Here is a 16,085-nt window from a genome sequence, read left to right on the forward strand (position 1 = left end):
CACAAACACTGTGGGCGTTTTGATCATTGCTTGTGCAGGAATCCCGTCCAACTTATCCAAACCGGACAAAATACCCGTTCGCAGGAATGGCTGGACAGTCCTCCACAATCAGGACTGTCCCACCAAGGGATGTTTGGAAGGTATGGAATACCTACTACCAATTCTCATAGTCCAGGAATAATAAAGTATAATACATATTCATCCCAAGCTTCTATTTATAAAGTGAAATATACTGTAGTAGATAAATGAGGAAATAATATGTTTACTTGTTATCATTAGGATTAGGATGATGGACAGGGTTCTGCTTGGCTACATAGTTTATGGTTGGCGGCCACCAGCACTGCTTTTGCCTCTCGCATTACCATAAATAATTTGATTCAGTTCTGGACGACCAACCCATGGCACCCCTGCAAGTGCCTCGTGGCACCCAGTTTGGGAACCAGTGAGTTAAAGCAAACAGTGTTTATGATTGCACCATCTCAGGAATTCGGCTAGCACTGTTGTATAGGTGCTTGGCTTATAGTTGTTCCCGATTAGCCATGCACATGGTATAGGATGTATCTCTATTACAAACATCAGACTTATGTTTATTTTGTTTCTCCTTAGACTAGTGTCTGGGCAACAGGACGCCTACATATATTTCTATTACTGTATAACATTCTATTTTATTCTTTCTGACCCTAATCCTTGGCTTGGCTCCCACCCATCAGACTGGGAGCTTAACATACATATCAGTAGTGATCTGCTACAGTTTTGAAAAGCAAAATGAATATGGGCTATAATATTTCTATGTTAATTAGGCTTTATGTTAATTAAGAAATGATAGAAAAACATGTTTGAAAAGTGAATCACTGTGTGTTCAAAAGCAAGTGTGATCCAATTAAAGTATAATGTATTGTTTGATATTTCTTTAGATTTCGGCTCTTTCAGACCCAACGTCACCTGCAGATCAACAACCTTTCTGTGGCGGTCAGCAAGCCGGTCATAATCACAGGAGAAAGAGTAAACACAGGGGCCCTTCACCACCTTTCCCTCCGCACGAGGCCAGGGCGTACCAGCTTTACACGTTATACAGGGGGAAGGATGGCAAGGTTATGCAGGTAGTGTTTTTTAGACTTGTTGGCCGATGCAAAAATAGATGCATGAAATAAGTGTCAGCGGCATCTCTGACAGTGTAGGCAGCCAGACTTATTGCTATGGCTTAGTTCCCTTAAAAGAATACTAACGATAATTCTTTTGATATGTTATGTTGAATTTAAAAAAAAAGTACATGGATCCATTTAATTGCTTATTTATATTTGTGCAACACCTAATTTGAAATAGGGACCACTATAGTTTTTGCCTTGTTTATTGTGAAAATTCTTCATAAAAAATAACAGAGCTGATGGAAGCCCTGTATGTGTACAGTCAGATCCATCTCTTGCTGCTTCCAGCTGATAGTGTTGCCCGTTTTCCACAATCTAATACTGTAATGAAATGTCATATACACAAGAGACAATAATGTCCTGACAGTGTTATTTATACTGAAATGTTGCATTTACCATATGCAATATACTTATTTATATTTACTTTCAATTATAATATATATTTATCTATATTGCCTTTTAAAATCAAATATTAATCTTTTTTTCCTGTTCCATTACAAATAATATCAGTGAAGTAATACGAATAGACGGCTGTGGCTTGTAATATAGCAGCCACACTAATTATTTAAGTACTATCAGCTAGAGAAGTGAATAAGCAATCAGAATCTAGTGCTGCAGATTGTCATCACGATCACTGCATATTGTTGACCCAGCCCTTAGGCACCTGCAAGAGTTACCAGCTCCTCACCGGTGTAAATTTACCATGCATCCAAATGTAACTCAGTCACAATTCTGTGAAAACACCTTAACTGTACTTGGCCACCACTCGCTCGCCAGCCCTATCCCTCCCTGGTCCCCGTCTTCATTCATAAATGTATAACACCCTGCTAAAAGATAGAACCTGGTGTGGTGCAATGGTGTTCTGTCTTTCAGGGCTAAATAGATCTCACAGGGCTCTATTTACTACAATCCGCATTTTGAATGCAGATTGTAGTGTGATATTACCGAGTGAATTCGCATTGAGAATTCAGGCAATATCACAGGGATTTACTACAAATCCCTTACAGGGACAGAGCTTGTGATAAAGCTCTGTCCCTGCAAATCTTCTTCGGAGCCTTATCACGGTATTTTCGCAAAAAATACAGTGATTAAGTGCCCGCGCATGCGCCGACCGGTCGCCGCTGCCACCCCCCAGCACTAAGCCCCGCCCCCGCGACTCCCCCTCCCTTAATAGCACTTACCTGCATGCTCCAGGCCTCCGGTGATGTTCTCCATTCCTCCGGTCAGGTGATCTCCCATACTGCACTGGGGCCCGATCACCTGATGACCAGGCAGCAGTGCACTATGGGAGACCAGCTGACCGGAGGGGAGTCATCACCGGAGGCCCGATCACCGGTCCCTGGAGTCAGGTAACTAAATTTTTTTTTTCTTTTTTTTACAGTAATCAGCTTGCGGTCTGCTTAGACCACACAGCTGATTACTGGGAACGGCTCCCGGCTCTGCTCTCCCCTTTAGAGCAGGGCAGGAGTCCGGTAACCGGGGGAGACCCTGGATAACGCCACCTCCAGGTGGCGTTATTATCACAGGGCTTTCCCCGGTATTTTTTCACATTTTATTTTTAGTAACTCTGGTCGGATCACATTTCCCATTACAGTTATGGGAAATGCGATCTGCTTTACTAAAAATAAGTGATACTTAGGGGTTGGAGTACAATTTTACGAATTCTACTCCAATTGCCCTGTAATAACTATAGGTGATACTAAAATAATGTGAAAAGGGTGTGAAAACACCCTTTTTCTCATTATTTTAGTAAAAATAATGTTGATAAATAGAGCCCATAGTCCTTTTGGATGTATCGGAGAGGTAGGGAGGTAGTTGCAGGCATAGATTGTCACCAGTTTAGTTTCAAATAAGGGTTTGAATTTATTAAAAGTTACCTTCACACAATAAATACATTTTTGAAAATGGCATACATCAACAGGTCAAAATGCAATAAGTCTTCACTCTTTAGCTAGTAAAACACACTATAATAAAAGGAATGTTTTATTACTCTGGATCGCTGGAACGGCTGTATATCCTTTGCAGCGATAACTGTAGCCTTGGGAAGCTGCGGATTAATAGATTATTTCAGTAAACACAAATAGTTGAACATTATCATAAAACAGTTCACAATAAATCTGGTTTCAACTGACCAGACTTTAAAGTCAGCAAAATAATATTACCACAATATATTACAAATCTACTAAATAATTTGCCCCACTAGGTACACTATCAACTGAATTCTGTTTCCTTCACTCCCTCAAAATACTCGCTGCATACATGCAAGTTATTGTCTATAATACCATCCGGTGCTTTCTGTAAAGGTGGTGCACTTGCTGATATCGTACTAATGAGCAGAGTTGTGTCAGCGCTGACAGAGATGGTGTTGCAGTTCGTTGCCCAGGTTGTGTAAATGGAGCTAACTGTTCTCTCCACTAGCTTAGTTTATATGAATACAATCTGGCACCCAGGTTGTGTCTCCCTAAGTTCTGTCTACTGCAATTTGCACTAGCGGTCTGAGCTGTCTCTGCATGTGCTGTTAAGATTTGAGCGACTCTCTTGAGTGAACGGCCGGTCTTTAGGCTGCTAGTGTTTTCACTGATGGTATTTTTATACAGTGGGTCGTCACTGCTATTCAGCACTATTATCTAACTATGCACAGGTGCACCGAATAGCTATGCTTATCCCTGTCCATTACAGTTGTATCTTGAACCTGCAGCTGGTAAGTAGAAATGTAGCGCAGGCTGTTTTGAATGACTTATTACAGACCTGGTCCAGATGCTTATCCAGCTGCCCTGGAGAGGGTTGTCCCTGGAGGAGTTTTTCTGCACCTTGCGTCACTGTCCGCCTGTCAGGATAAGGGAGCCGCCTCCGACTCCCCTATCCTGAGGGAGATGATTCTCCTCCATTTGTGAGGGAGATGATTCTCCTCCATTTGTCTCTTATGGAGATCTGTTTGTGCTGAGCCTCCTGTTCTGCCAGCCTCTAGGAGGATCAGTTACTGCCTCTGCTTGTGTCCAGAGGCTGCCGGTCCTTCACTGACAGCCAGAGGGACACACCCTCAGGTAACCTACTGGCAGTGCAGGGCCTCTGCGCTAATACACACACAACGGTTTTGTCCGTCCAGAAAAAAAAACGGTCAGGTTTTTTTTCCATGGATCAGTCCCTTTCATAAGTAGCGGTTTTGTGCCGTGTGTAATGTTAATGCCGTGTGTTTTCAATCTCTTTTTCTTCTTTAAATCTGAAGACCGTGGATGGCAGCCGTCCTGGTCAGTTGGTTATCCTGGCTGTAACACGGCGACCATGCCATGTTCGTGCAGTGTGTTTGTAACTTCCACTGAAATTAACAGCCATTGTTTTGCCTGACGGACAAATCCGTTGTGTGTGATACTAGCCCTCTCACTGGCTGTTACCTCACCGGACTCTCCGTAACTGCCCTAACTGTCCACCTGCTGCTGGTTCCAGCCGGTTATATCTCACGTGACCTACTGCTGCTCACCACTGCAATACTCACTCCTTCTCTTCTCATGTTGGCTTTGAGTTACTCTTGTGAGGTCCAGAGCCCCAACATAGTAAATAAACAGCAAAATTAATATTGACACTATATACTGTATACATTTAATCTATATACAGCAGGTAAAATAAGTATTGAGCACATCAACATTTTCCTCAGTAAATATATTTGTAATGGGGCTATTGTAATGAAATTTTCAACAAATGTCAGCAACAACCCATGCAATCCACACATGCAAAGAAATCAAACCATAGATGCCCATAAATTAAGTTATGTGTAATAATGTGAAATGACACAGGGAAAAAGTATTGAACACGCTTACTGAAATGTATTTAATACTTTGTACAAAAGCCTTTGTTGGTAATGACAACTTCAAGACGCCTCCTGTTTGGAGAAACTAGTCGTATGCCTTGCTCAGGTGTAAAGGGGGGTATCCACTTAGCGATTTAACCAAGCGATTGGACAATAACGACGTCGTTATCGTGCAATCGCTTGCAAATCACGCATGCATCGTGCATGTTTTGGTCGGAAGCAACCAGCGATGCGCGTGCTTGCTGGTCACTTCCGACATCGCCCGTACATGCTGGTCAACCTGACGATCTCGTCAAGTTCAGCATGTGCGGGGATGAGGGATGTGCCTGGACTGAACGAGTGAACGTTCAGTCTAGGCACATCACTAGATATACAAACGAGAGCACGACAGCAATGTCGTAATCATGCTCTCGTTTGTATATCTATAAGTGGATACCCGCCTTAATTTTGGCCCATTCTTCCACACAGTCTTCAAATCTTGGAAGTTCCATGGACCTCTTCTATAAACTATGATCTTTAGTTCTTTCCATAGATTTTCAATTGGATTCAAGTCAGGTGATTGACTGGGCCATTCTAGCAGCTTTATATTCTTTCTCTGAAACCAATTGAGAGTGTTCTTGGCTGTGTGTTTGGGATCGTCTTGCTGAAATGTCCACCCTCGTTTCATCTTCAGCATCCTGGTAGATGGCAGCAGATTTTTATCAAGAATGTATCAGTACATTTTTCCATTCATCCTTCCTTCAATTAAATGAAGTATACCATATGCTGAAAAACAGCCCAACACCATGATGTTCCCACCTCCAAACTTCACTGTAGATATGGTGTTTTTGGGGTGATATGGAGGGCCATTTCTCCTCCAAACATGGTGTGTATTATGGCATCCAGAGTGTTCAATTTTGGTCTCATCTGACCAGACTATATTCTCCTAGTATTTCACAGGCTTGTCCAATTGTTGTGCAGCAAACTTTAAACGAGCATGCTTTTTCTTCAGCAATGGGGTCATCCATGGTGAGCGTGCATACAGGCCATGGCGGTTGAGTGCATTACTTATGTTTTTTTTTAAACAATTGTACCTGCTAATTCCAGGTCTTTCTGAAGCTCTCCACAAAGTGGTCCTTGGCTCTTGGACAACTCTTCTGATAATTCTTTTCACTCCTCTGTTAGAAATCTTGCGAGGAGCACCTGATCGTGGACGGTTTATGGTGAAATTATGTTCTTTCCACTACCGGTTTATGGCCCCAACAGTGCTCACTGAAACATTTAGAAGTTTAGAAATCCTTCTGTAAATAATGCCATTAGTAAGTTTTGCAACAATAAGGTTGTGAAGGTCTTGAGAGATTTCTTTGCTTTTACCCATCATGAGATGTTTCTTGTGTGACACCTTGGTAATGAGACATCTTTTTATAGACCATCAGTTTGGACTGAACCAGCTTATATTAAATTGCACTGACAAGGGGCAGGATTGCTTTCTAATTACTGATAGATTCAGCTGGTGTCTTTGCTTTCCATGCCATTTTGCACCTCCCATTCTTCATGTGTTCAATACTTTTTCCCTGTGTCATTTCACAACTTAATATATGGACATCTATTGTTTGATTTCTTTGCATGGGTGGATTGCATGAGTTGTTGCTAACATTTGGTAAAAATTTCATTACAATAGCCCCATTACAAATATATTTACTGAGAAAAATGATGTGCTCAATACTTATTTTACCCGCTGTTTGTACATATATATAATTATATATATATATTTTATAAGGGCACAGTCATGCCCTTATATTAATGCTGAATGGAAAAAAAACGAAATATCCATAGAGAATTCCGGAGGAGAGGGGTATGGTGTTTAAGGGGCTATACCTCAAAAGCTATAGGAAGAACCGAGCTGAAATTTGACACTGGTGGGTAGAACTGTCGCTGGGTGCTGCATGCCAAATATCAGGGCAAAAAAAAATTAAGATTTGGGAGCAATCTAAATTTTTCTGACACTCAGTTAGGACCACTTTTCTGCTGTTCTCTATGGGGGATTTTTGGGAAGGCATAACCTATAGATTGTAAGCTTGCAAGCAGGGCCCTCTTACCTCTATGTCTGTCTGTTATTATCCTGTTTTGTTCTATAAATGTTTCCAATTGTAAAGTGTAACGGAATATGCTGCGCTATATAAGAAACTGTCAATAAATAAATAAGTCTCAGGGTAGGGGGCAAATTTAAACTTGGGGTTTGTTTTATTAGGTAGCTATTGTTCCAGGGTAGGGCCTTTTGGGGTTCAGGTAATTGAGAAAGTTTACAGTTTTTAAACTATTACCTCACAATTGCGCCATTATAGAGATAGAAAGATTCAATTCATTGCGCAGCCTCAGTAGGTGCCTTCAGCAGGTGTACTCATTGTGGCTTCACTTGGGTGCAGCAAGATGGCTGTCCTCTGCAGGTGGTATCGGGGGCCGGGACCGGGGGGAAGGTAGCCAGTGTTTGTTGTGGCCGGTACCCGGGGGGAGGTAGCGGGCGTTAGCGGCAGCTGAGACACGGGGGAGAAAGCAGGTGACTGTGCGGCCTTGGTGGGGCATGCAGCAGGCAGTAGGACCCGCGGAAGGTAGCTAGCGTCAGTGGCAGATGCAGGCTCGTGAAACATGCATCTGTGTGCAAAAAAAATGTAAGGTGTAACAAACAAAACAAAAACAAAAAACAGCGTGCCCCCCCCCCAAAAGAGCAACCAACACCGGTCTTTTAGTGGCCCAGTCCTGGTTGTGCAAAATACGGAGGACAAATGATGTAGGGGTCCCCCGTATTAACCACAACCAGCACCAGGCTAATCAGAACAAGTCCTGGTTGCCAGAATAGGGAGACAAACGACGTAGGGGTCCCCCGTATGCATCGCAACCAGCGCTGGGCTCTGGTTCTGGAAATACAGGGGAAAAATGAGTAGGGTTCCCCTGAATTTTCCAAAACCAGCACCAGACTTTTTTTTATACTAGCGGGGCACTGATTCCATAGCTAGGGGAGCCCTATCACTGGGCCCCCCAGCCGAAACATCAACCCTGATCGCTAGTCAGCCCAGGCCGGGGATCCCTGGGGAGCTGGGGACCCCCCAATAAAGGGGTCCCCCTCTCCAGGGCACCCCAGGCCTAGGTTGATAGCCAAGGGCTCTCCCCAGCACCCCTGGAGTGGTGGGTGCCTGGTTGACAGTGTAATGTGGTGTAAAAAAATAGAAGTTAAATATTGTCTTTTGCTGTGGAACTACAGTTCCCAGCAAGCCTCCCCTCCCCCGCATGCTGGTACTTGGAGAACCACAAGTACCAGCATGCGTGGCATTACGGGCCCGCTGGTACCGGTAGTTCTACAGCAAAATAAATATTTAAATAAACACAGGACACACACACCATACAAAGTAAAAGTTTATTAAACATACAGTACATGCACTCACACATGTACACACACATGCACACATACTCACCTTTGTATCCCTGTAGCCATCTGTCCCCTTCTCCAGTAGATTATCCATAGGGTACCTGTGAAAAAAATATCCATACTCACTGTCTCCTATGCATGGATCGGTCCTCTACGGTCCAAAGTAGGCAATACCCGGGCTTAGCAAAACAAATAAAGAACACCGCGGACCCACGGCCATTAGTACTGTCCTACAAGGACAGTACTACGTGAATGAGAGCTTAGCGGCGGGATTTCACTATAGAAAAGACATATTGGGGATAGACATATTGGTGTGGATGAGGGCATGCAGACTAGCACGGTTGGGAGAACACAAGCTGTAGGGATTGGGGAAGTTATAGCAGCATGGAGGCGCAGATAGTGTACATGCATACACAGAGTATGATAGTTTTAGCAATTAGGGAGCTGAATGTGTGTAATGAATGAGATGGCTGTTTTGAGTGAGAAGGATGTTGGAACCCAGTGGGATTATTGTGGTGACTGAATGGGAAGATTGTAGGCACTGAGTGGGATGTGTGTGCCACATAACTGCTCAGACCTCAGTTGCATAGACTACATGTGTGTATTCCAATGAGCACACAATTCTGTGACTTAGTAGCTCCACCATTTTGTGAGTGACAGCAATCTCACTGTGTGAGAGTGCTGAATCTGCAGTGAACCACAGGGTGTGATGGCGTACCATATCTGTATTACACAAGGAACATGTCCATTAAGGCGTCAGCCTTAATGATCGTAATTTCATTGCTTTTTGAAGTTTGAGTGGCAGAAATTTAATAGGTTTTGTGAAATATCAGATCGTGTCTAATAAGCCTTAATGTGACATGTGAAACCATAAGGCTTTTTGTCTATGGAATATATATATATATATATATATATAGTCAAATACCGGCACTCCACTAGTACACATGTAAAGTTCCCAGGTGCCCTCCGGCAGGTTAATGAATAGCCTCAAGCACATATATGTCCAAATACAAAGGCGGCACTCACAGGTCTTTTTGTGTGAAGAATCAATGCTACAGACTGTGTCAATACTTGCCCAACGTTTCGGTCACATAGACCTTTATCAAGAACACAGGGAAATGCATATTCCGACATATGCATAGCGGGTCACCTCCTCTGACTGCCCGCTGCCCAGCCATTGCCCCCTTGCTCTGCCCTACCCCCACCGCCATCAGTAAGGTGACCCAACATATGAATATGCCGGGTCACCATCTCTTAACTAGAGATGAGCGGAACTGCTTATCTCTACTGCCCGCTGCCCCCCGCACCCCCCTTGCACTGCGCCAGTTCACTTCAGACTGCTGCTGCTGCCGCCTCCCCGCTGTACCTGCCGCCACTCTGTGAGGTCACCTCACTTTGCTGAGTCCCTGCTGCCCCCCTGTTCTGCATGCTGTGTCCATCTTCCTCCGGTCTGCATGCAGCGTCGCTCCCTCTCCGGTCTGCAGGCCACCACGTCCCACACACCTTGTCTGCTCGCTAGGCACAGTGGATAGGGAAGAAACAAAAACAAAATGAAAAACAAAGAGAAAACCGGACGGCATATATCGCATCTCTTCGCAAAGCAGGTGAGGGTATATGAATTGCTACTTATTTGAGCTATAGATCGCATCAAACACTTTCTATAGTGATAAGTAATTATGTACTGCAAATCTTTGTGAATTAGACCCCCATAGGACCTGGATTGGTAGGCACACCAAGGATCTGGGGTACCACAAGAGCAAGCTGAAATCTGCATACAGAAGTATGCCTACGCATTTTTGGTTGCCTTGGGCAGTGTGGAAATACATATTGTATTCAAATAAAATATATATATATCCAACTCTACATAAGCCACAAAGTACTCATAGATGGTTATAACCGTTAATTTAGCAAGCAGGATGCTTTTTATTAAATTACGTTTTTGCTCAATATATAATGTAGTTATATAGCTTATAGTCACATGATGCAGTATGTTTAGTTTGTGCCATTATTGTTGCTGGGCAGACTTGAGTTATGCTTTATAGTAATCAGAGGTTTGTCCAGATATTCCATTAAATATGTTGTAGTACTGTAGCTTGTTCTATAACTTTTACTAATCTTACTGGGCCTGACTCAGTGATGGATGTGACTGCTCGTGCGTCAAGTTTCATTACCATTGGCAGTTACAGCCATGATTTGGACGCAATGTGATTGACAGTCAGGGAGCGTTTGGGGGAACGGGGTGTGTCGACTTAAATGCAGGCATCTTGCGTCCATTTTGGGGGAGTGTTGCAGACTGCAATTGCAATCCCATACGCAGTAAATATGTCTGTCTCATTTCTCCAGGCCATTCTGTGCAGCCTTAGGGCAGTAAAGATAAGCCTCTCCCCTGCCTCTCACTGCAGTGTGGCTGTTCGGTGACACCATCCGAGGGGGTGACACCAAAATAGCAGAGCAGCTCTGCTATTTTGGTGTCGCCCTCTCGGATGGTGTCACACGGTGTGGCCCGCACCCCCCTTGTGATGCCAGAGGAAACATACACAGATCAGTGTGATCCATGTATGTTTCTGCCTGTAAATAGTAAATGAAGGGATAATTTAAAAAAAAAAGACGTAGGGTCCCCCCTTCAAAAGTATAACCAGCCCTGGGCTGCTCAGCCAGTCCTGGTTCCTAAAATTACAGGGGGAAAAACGAGTAGGGTTCCCCTATAATTTAGGAACCAGCGCCTGGCTGCAGGGCCAGTCCTGGTTTTAAATATAGAGGGAAAAAAATGTGTAAGAGTTAGCAAACTCTCTTCACTTCACCATTGGCCAAACTCGAGTAACTTTTCACTAGTAAGAACGGACAAAACTCCTGTCCAAATTCGTGAAACCAATTCACCTGCCTGTGAGGTGCGAGTTTGCCAGAAACATACAGTGGCGTCACTTACCTGACTTGCAGGGCCGGATTAAAGGCAGGGCGACAGGGGCGGTCGTCCAGGGGCCCCCACATATAGGGGGCCCCCACACACTGTCCCCGACCCCTGGTCACATGCCTCAGGTCAGGTCCGGCTAAGGTTGGTCGCGATCTACTAGAAGCTCGCGGAGCTCCTGCATGTAGATCGTGACCAACTAACTGGGAACGCTGGCCTCTGATCGCTTCAGAGGCCAGCGTTCCCAGTGATTCATTGCGCGGGTGACGTCATGACGGCACCCACGCGATGAGAGGAGCCTGCGCGCCTTTACTGGATCCAGTTAGATCCAGCAGGCAGCGGCAGTCGCGACGGCGGGACCCGGGAGCCCTGACAGGTTAGTTTTTCACAGGTGTGTGGGCGCGGAGGGGGAGTTAATACTGGGGCGCTACTTTAGGGTGCACGACTACAGGGGGCATTGCAGGGGGCACAACTACTGGGAGCATCGGACAAGTGGCACAACTACTGGGGGCATTGCAGGGGGCACAATTACTGTGGGTATCGGACAAGGGGCACAACTATTGGAGGCATTGGAGAAGGGGCACAACTTCAGGGGGCATTGCAGAAGGGATACTATATGTGTGTATATATGTGTATATATATATATATATATATATATATCTCCTTTATTGATAGGGGCCCCCACAGAGCTTAATCCGGCCCTGCTGACTTGCACCCGGTTTCGATGTTCGGTCCGTGATTCACGTTCGTGCGGGCGGAAGGGGGCATGGCTTCATCCCGTAAAGTCACGCCCACTCATGTTTAACACTCTTGGGGGCGTGACCGCATTTCTCTCCCCCTGTCCTCAGAAATCAATGGGCATGGGAGAGGCTAGGGGCTGCCCAATAGTTGCTGTGCTGCTCCACTGAGTAATCCCGGCTCAGTGCAGCAGCAACTACTGGGATTTCCTCATCTGCCGGGATGCCGCTGTCGGGATTCCAACCGCCGGGCATGTGTCCGGCAGTAAATCATACCGATTCCCTGCTATGCAACATTTGACCGATTTAGCATCTTTTGCCGTATCTGCATCAGCGACTTTATGCTAACGCTAGTAAAAGCCCTTCCCCCGGTGTACAAACGTGCGCCTGAATGTACTATTATTAGTTTGTTAATCTAGCGCTAATCAGATTGATTTCGGGACTGGCTCACCCTGAAAGGTGTCCCGTATTTCTAGGTTAACTTAGAACAAGAAGATGTGTGGGTGCAGCGCTACACTTAATGCAGTATATGTGTGATGTAATTCAGTTTGCGTATAAGGAATGTGTGTTGTAACAGTATGTGTATAGGTATAAAGTGCTGTATGGTGGTGTGTCTGTGTATTTGTGTTGTGTAATGTGTTAGGTAATGGGTTCTGTCAAGGGGAGTATTAACGCCCAAGGGGGCCTCTGAGCAGTGGGCTCCCCCCATGCCTTGCATCTTACCTTGTATCTGCAAGCAGGTCACTCCTCCTCTGCGGCGCCATCTTCCCACTTATAGGTGGCGCATGCACACAAGAGAGCATAGGCTGTGGCACAGGTACATATATAATAAACAAACAGTGAAGGGTTAAAATGTGTTATAAAAGAAAAATGTGTTATAATGCGGTGCCCTGAAACAGATCAACCAAAGGCAATCCAGGGGGACCCACGCCCCAAAAATGAACCAAAGATGCACTACAGTATATAAAACTTATAGGACTTACCTAGAATTGTGCCTATTACTAGTTTGCATATTCATCACAAGACTCCATGCTTTTAAACCAATAAGGTAGGGGTGCTAATCCAGACTGAGGGCGTCTCCTTTCCCTCAGGTGTGCAATAAAGCACATTAAATGGAGTATATGGGAAAGATTTCTGGACTGCACACCCTAAATATATATATATAATGGGAGGTGCTACCTGATGAGACAAATTGCAGGCACAAAAACAGACAAATCTCAGGTGCACAACTCCAAATTATTAATAATATATAAATGCAATAAAATTTTGCAATCAATAGAGGTTTTTAGCATAATCTTGGCCAAGGTTATGGGCCTACCCACCATATCCAGGTAACCTCTGTAGGGTAGGTCCCTAACATACTAAGATTCAAATCCAGAGCGCAGGATACCCCCAAACTAACCCAGCTAAGCCGCCCCAGGGCACCGCCATAGTAAGAAAAGTGCAGTGTGAAAGAGATAGTTAGGAGCAGCTACTGCTGCATATAAAGAATGAAAATAAAAAGTGAGGTACATATATAATAAACAAACAGTGAAGGGTTAAAATGTGTTATAAAAGAAAAATGTGTTATAATGCGGTGCCCTGAAACAGATCAACCAAAGACAATCCAAGGGGACCCACGCCCCCAAAAAAAACCAAAGTTGCACTACAGTATATAAAACTTGTAGGACTTACCTAGAATTGTGCCTATTACTAGTGTGCATATTCATCACAAGACTCCATGCTTTTAAACCAATAAGGTAGGGGTGCTAATCCAGACTGAGGGCGTCTCCTTTCCCTCAGGTGTGCAATAAAGCACATTAAATGGAGTATAAATGGAGTTTTATATACTGTAGTGCAACTTTGGTTCATTTTTGGGGCGTGGGTCCCCCTGGATTGCCTTTGGTTGATCTGTTTCAGGGCACCGCATTATAACACATTTTTCTTTTATAACACATTTTAACCCTTCACTGTTTGTTTATTATATATGTACCTCACGTTTTATTTTCATTCTTTATATGCAGCAGTAGCTGCTCCTAACTATCTCTTTCACACTGCACTTTTCTTACTATGGCGGTGCCCTGGGGTGGTTTAGCTGGGTTAGTTTGGGGGTATCTTGCGCTCTGGATTTGAATCTTAGTATGTTAGGGACCTATCCTACAGAGGTTACCTGGATATGGTGGGTAGGCCCATAACCTTGGCCAAGATTATGCTAAAAACCTCTATTGATTGCAAAATTTTACTGCATTTATATATTATTAACAATTTGGAGTTGTGCACCTGAGATTTGTCTGTTTTTGTGCCTGCAATTTGTCTCATCAGGTAGCACCTCCCATTATATATACATTTAGGGTGTGCAGTCCAGAAATCTTTCCCATATACAAGCTATGTGCTGAGCGGGAGTGGGGGCGACGCTGGACCCGGGCCCCGCCGGGCCCCTCTAGCAAGCCTGGGCCTGGGTAAACTGTACCTGCTCCCCCCCCTCTCGGCGCCCATGATTGTACCATAAGGTGTCAGCGCCCCCACGACTATATCAACACTAACCGGTAAGTCAAACTATTTGATCCTTATCTGGTGACAGCACCTACTATCAAGAAGGCTGCTTACCACAAGATCTCTGCTACTGAGAACTGTTATCAAAGAACTTTATTTACAGGTTCCCATTCATAGATTAAGATATACCCTTGAAGGAGCCATCCACCCTCCCCCCCCTTCCCCCCCCCCCCCACCACACCAATTTCCCACACCCAGCCGGCATCCCATTCCCTTTCTTCCCACCTCTCTACTCCAATAGTACTGTAAATGTGGTCGGCAACATGTGCTCTAATTTGGTGCATCTGAATGTGCAAGGACTAAGATACCACCATGTGCGTCTTTAGACGCAAAAATCCTACTTGGTGCTTGTTTAGATGCTACCATCAGTCATACCATAGAAACTTTCACCAGCCCCATGCTATGTGCAGATTCTCCATCAGACTCTCCATGACTGTGCCCAAGCCATGCCAGCAGAATGTGCCCCCACAACATTATCAAACCAACACATTTTTTCACTATTGGAACAGGCATTCAGGGCTGTACAGTTATTTAGGTTGGCATCATACATGCATTATTTGGAAACTGACTGGTTATGTGGCAGGTTGGAATTTGCAGTCAGTTCATCAGCAGGTGCTCAGCAGTTTTGACTTGTAGTTCAAATGAATGCGTGTAGGAACCCAAAGTAAACACATGGAGAACATACAAGCTCATACACATGAATTTAAGCCAGGACTGTGATGCTGTATTGTTAACCACTGTGCCACATACTGCCTCATTATGGTGTCATTTTTTTGTCACAATATAAATAGTTTTTCTGGGTTAAAACATTTGAATTGCAAAAATTGCACTACAACAACAGTCACAGGGATTATTCAAGCAAATCAAGTTGGTACAATTCAGTCCTGTTTTATATTACTACAATGCAGCATAAGTAAATATTAAAATGCATGGTGTGTTTGGTAGGCACCCATCAATGGATGTCGCTGTGAACCACTCCTAAGCAAACTTGAGAATCAGTTGGAGGCCACGAAAGAGGAAATAAAGGCAGAGATGGTCACTGTGCAAGATCAGATGAATGCAAAATTAGGACAGATGGACAGCAAAACCCAGCATCAGGTGTGAGACACTAGCACTGTCGGTTTACAGTAAGTTATATTGCTTAAAACCTCTAATACATAGGGTCTCACTGACTTTGTTACAAAATCTCCACAGTTGCGGGTCCTGGATAAGCTAATGATTGAGCGGATGTCTGTGGAGAGAGCAGAATGTGTCTGCCGCCTTCAGCAGGAGTCGGATGTACAGAAAAATGAAGTAGAAAAACGTCAGGTACACAAGTCTAGTATACCGCAGCTGTAAATGTACTTTGTATCTAGTGTATATATATTATGTTTCTATTGTGCCCTGAAGTTACTCAAACGTCTCAGTGCTGCATAAGCAGAAATTCTGCATAATTTGAGGAAACGCTTTGAAGCTTGAGTTGCAAAATCATTCCTGATAAACTAGACATCAGGAAGGCAACTAAGCACTATATAGTAAGCACTTATCTGTGGAAGAGGGGATGATTCACAGAAAA

The 16,085-nt window shown here is 44.3% G+C and overlaps 1 protein-coding gene across 5 annotated transcripts in view; it reads left to right on the forward strand.

Moving 5' to 3' along the window:
- ANKRD6 (ankyrin repeat domain 6) overlaps positions 1-16,085 on the forward strand; it is a 241,361-nt gene that overhangs the window by 217,193 nt on the left and 8,083 nt on the right. For all 5 annotated transcript variants that reach the window (XM_088472020.1, XM_088472018.1, XM_088472022.1 and 2 more), the window contains exons 12-14: positions 915-1,100; positions 15,476-15,628; positions 15,725-15,838. In XM_088472020.1, coding sequence (XP_088328146.1) covers positions 915-1,100; positions 15,476-15,628; positions 15,725-15,838 — 453 coding nt within the window. The remainder of the gene's footprint in view (positions 1-914; positions 1,101-15,475; positions 15,629-15,724; positions 15,839-16,085) is intronic.

This window comes from Taudactylus pleione, unplaced genomic scaffold, assembly GCF_031769625.1.
Source record: "Taudactylus pleione unplaced genomic scaffold, aTauple2 ptg000015l, whole genome shotgun sequence".
Lineage (NCBI taxonomy): Eukaryota > Metazoa > Chordata > Amphibia > Anura > Myobatrachidae > Taudactylus > Taudactylus pleione.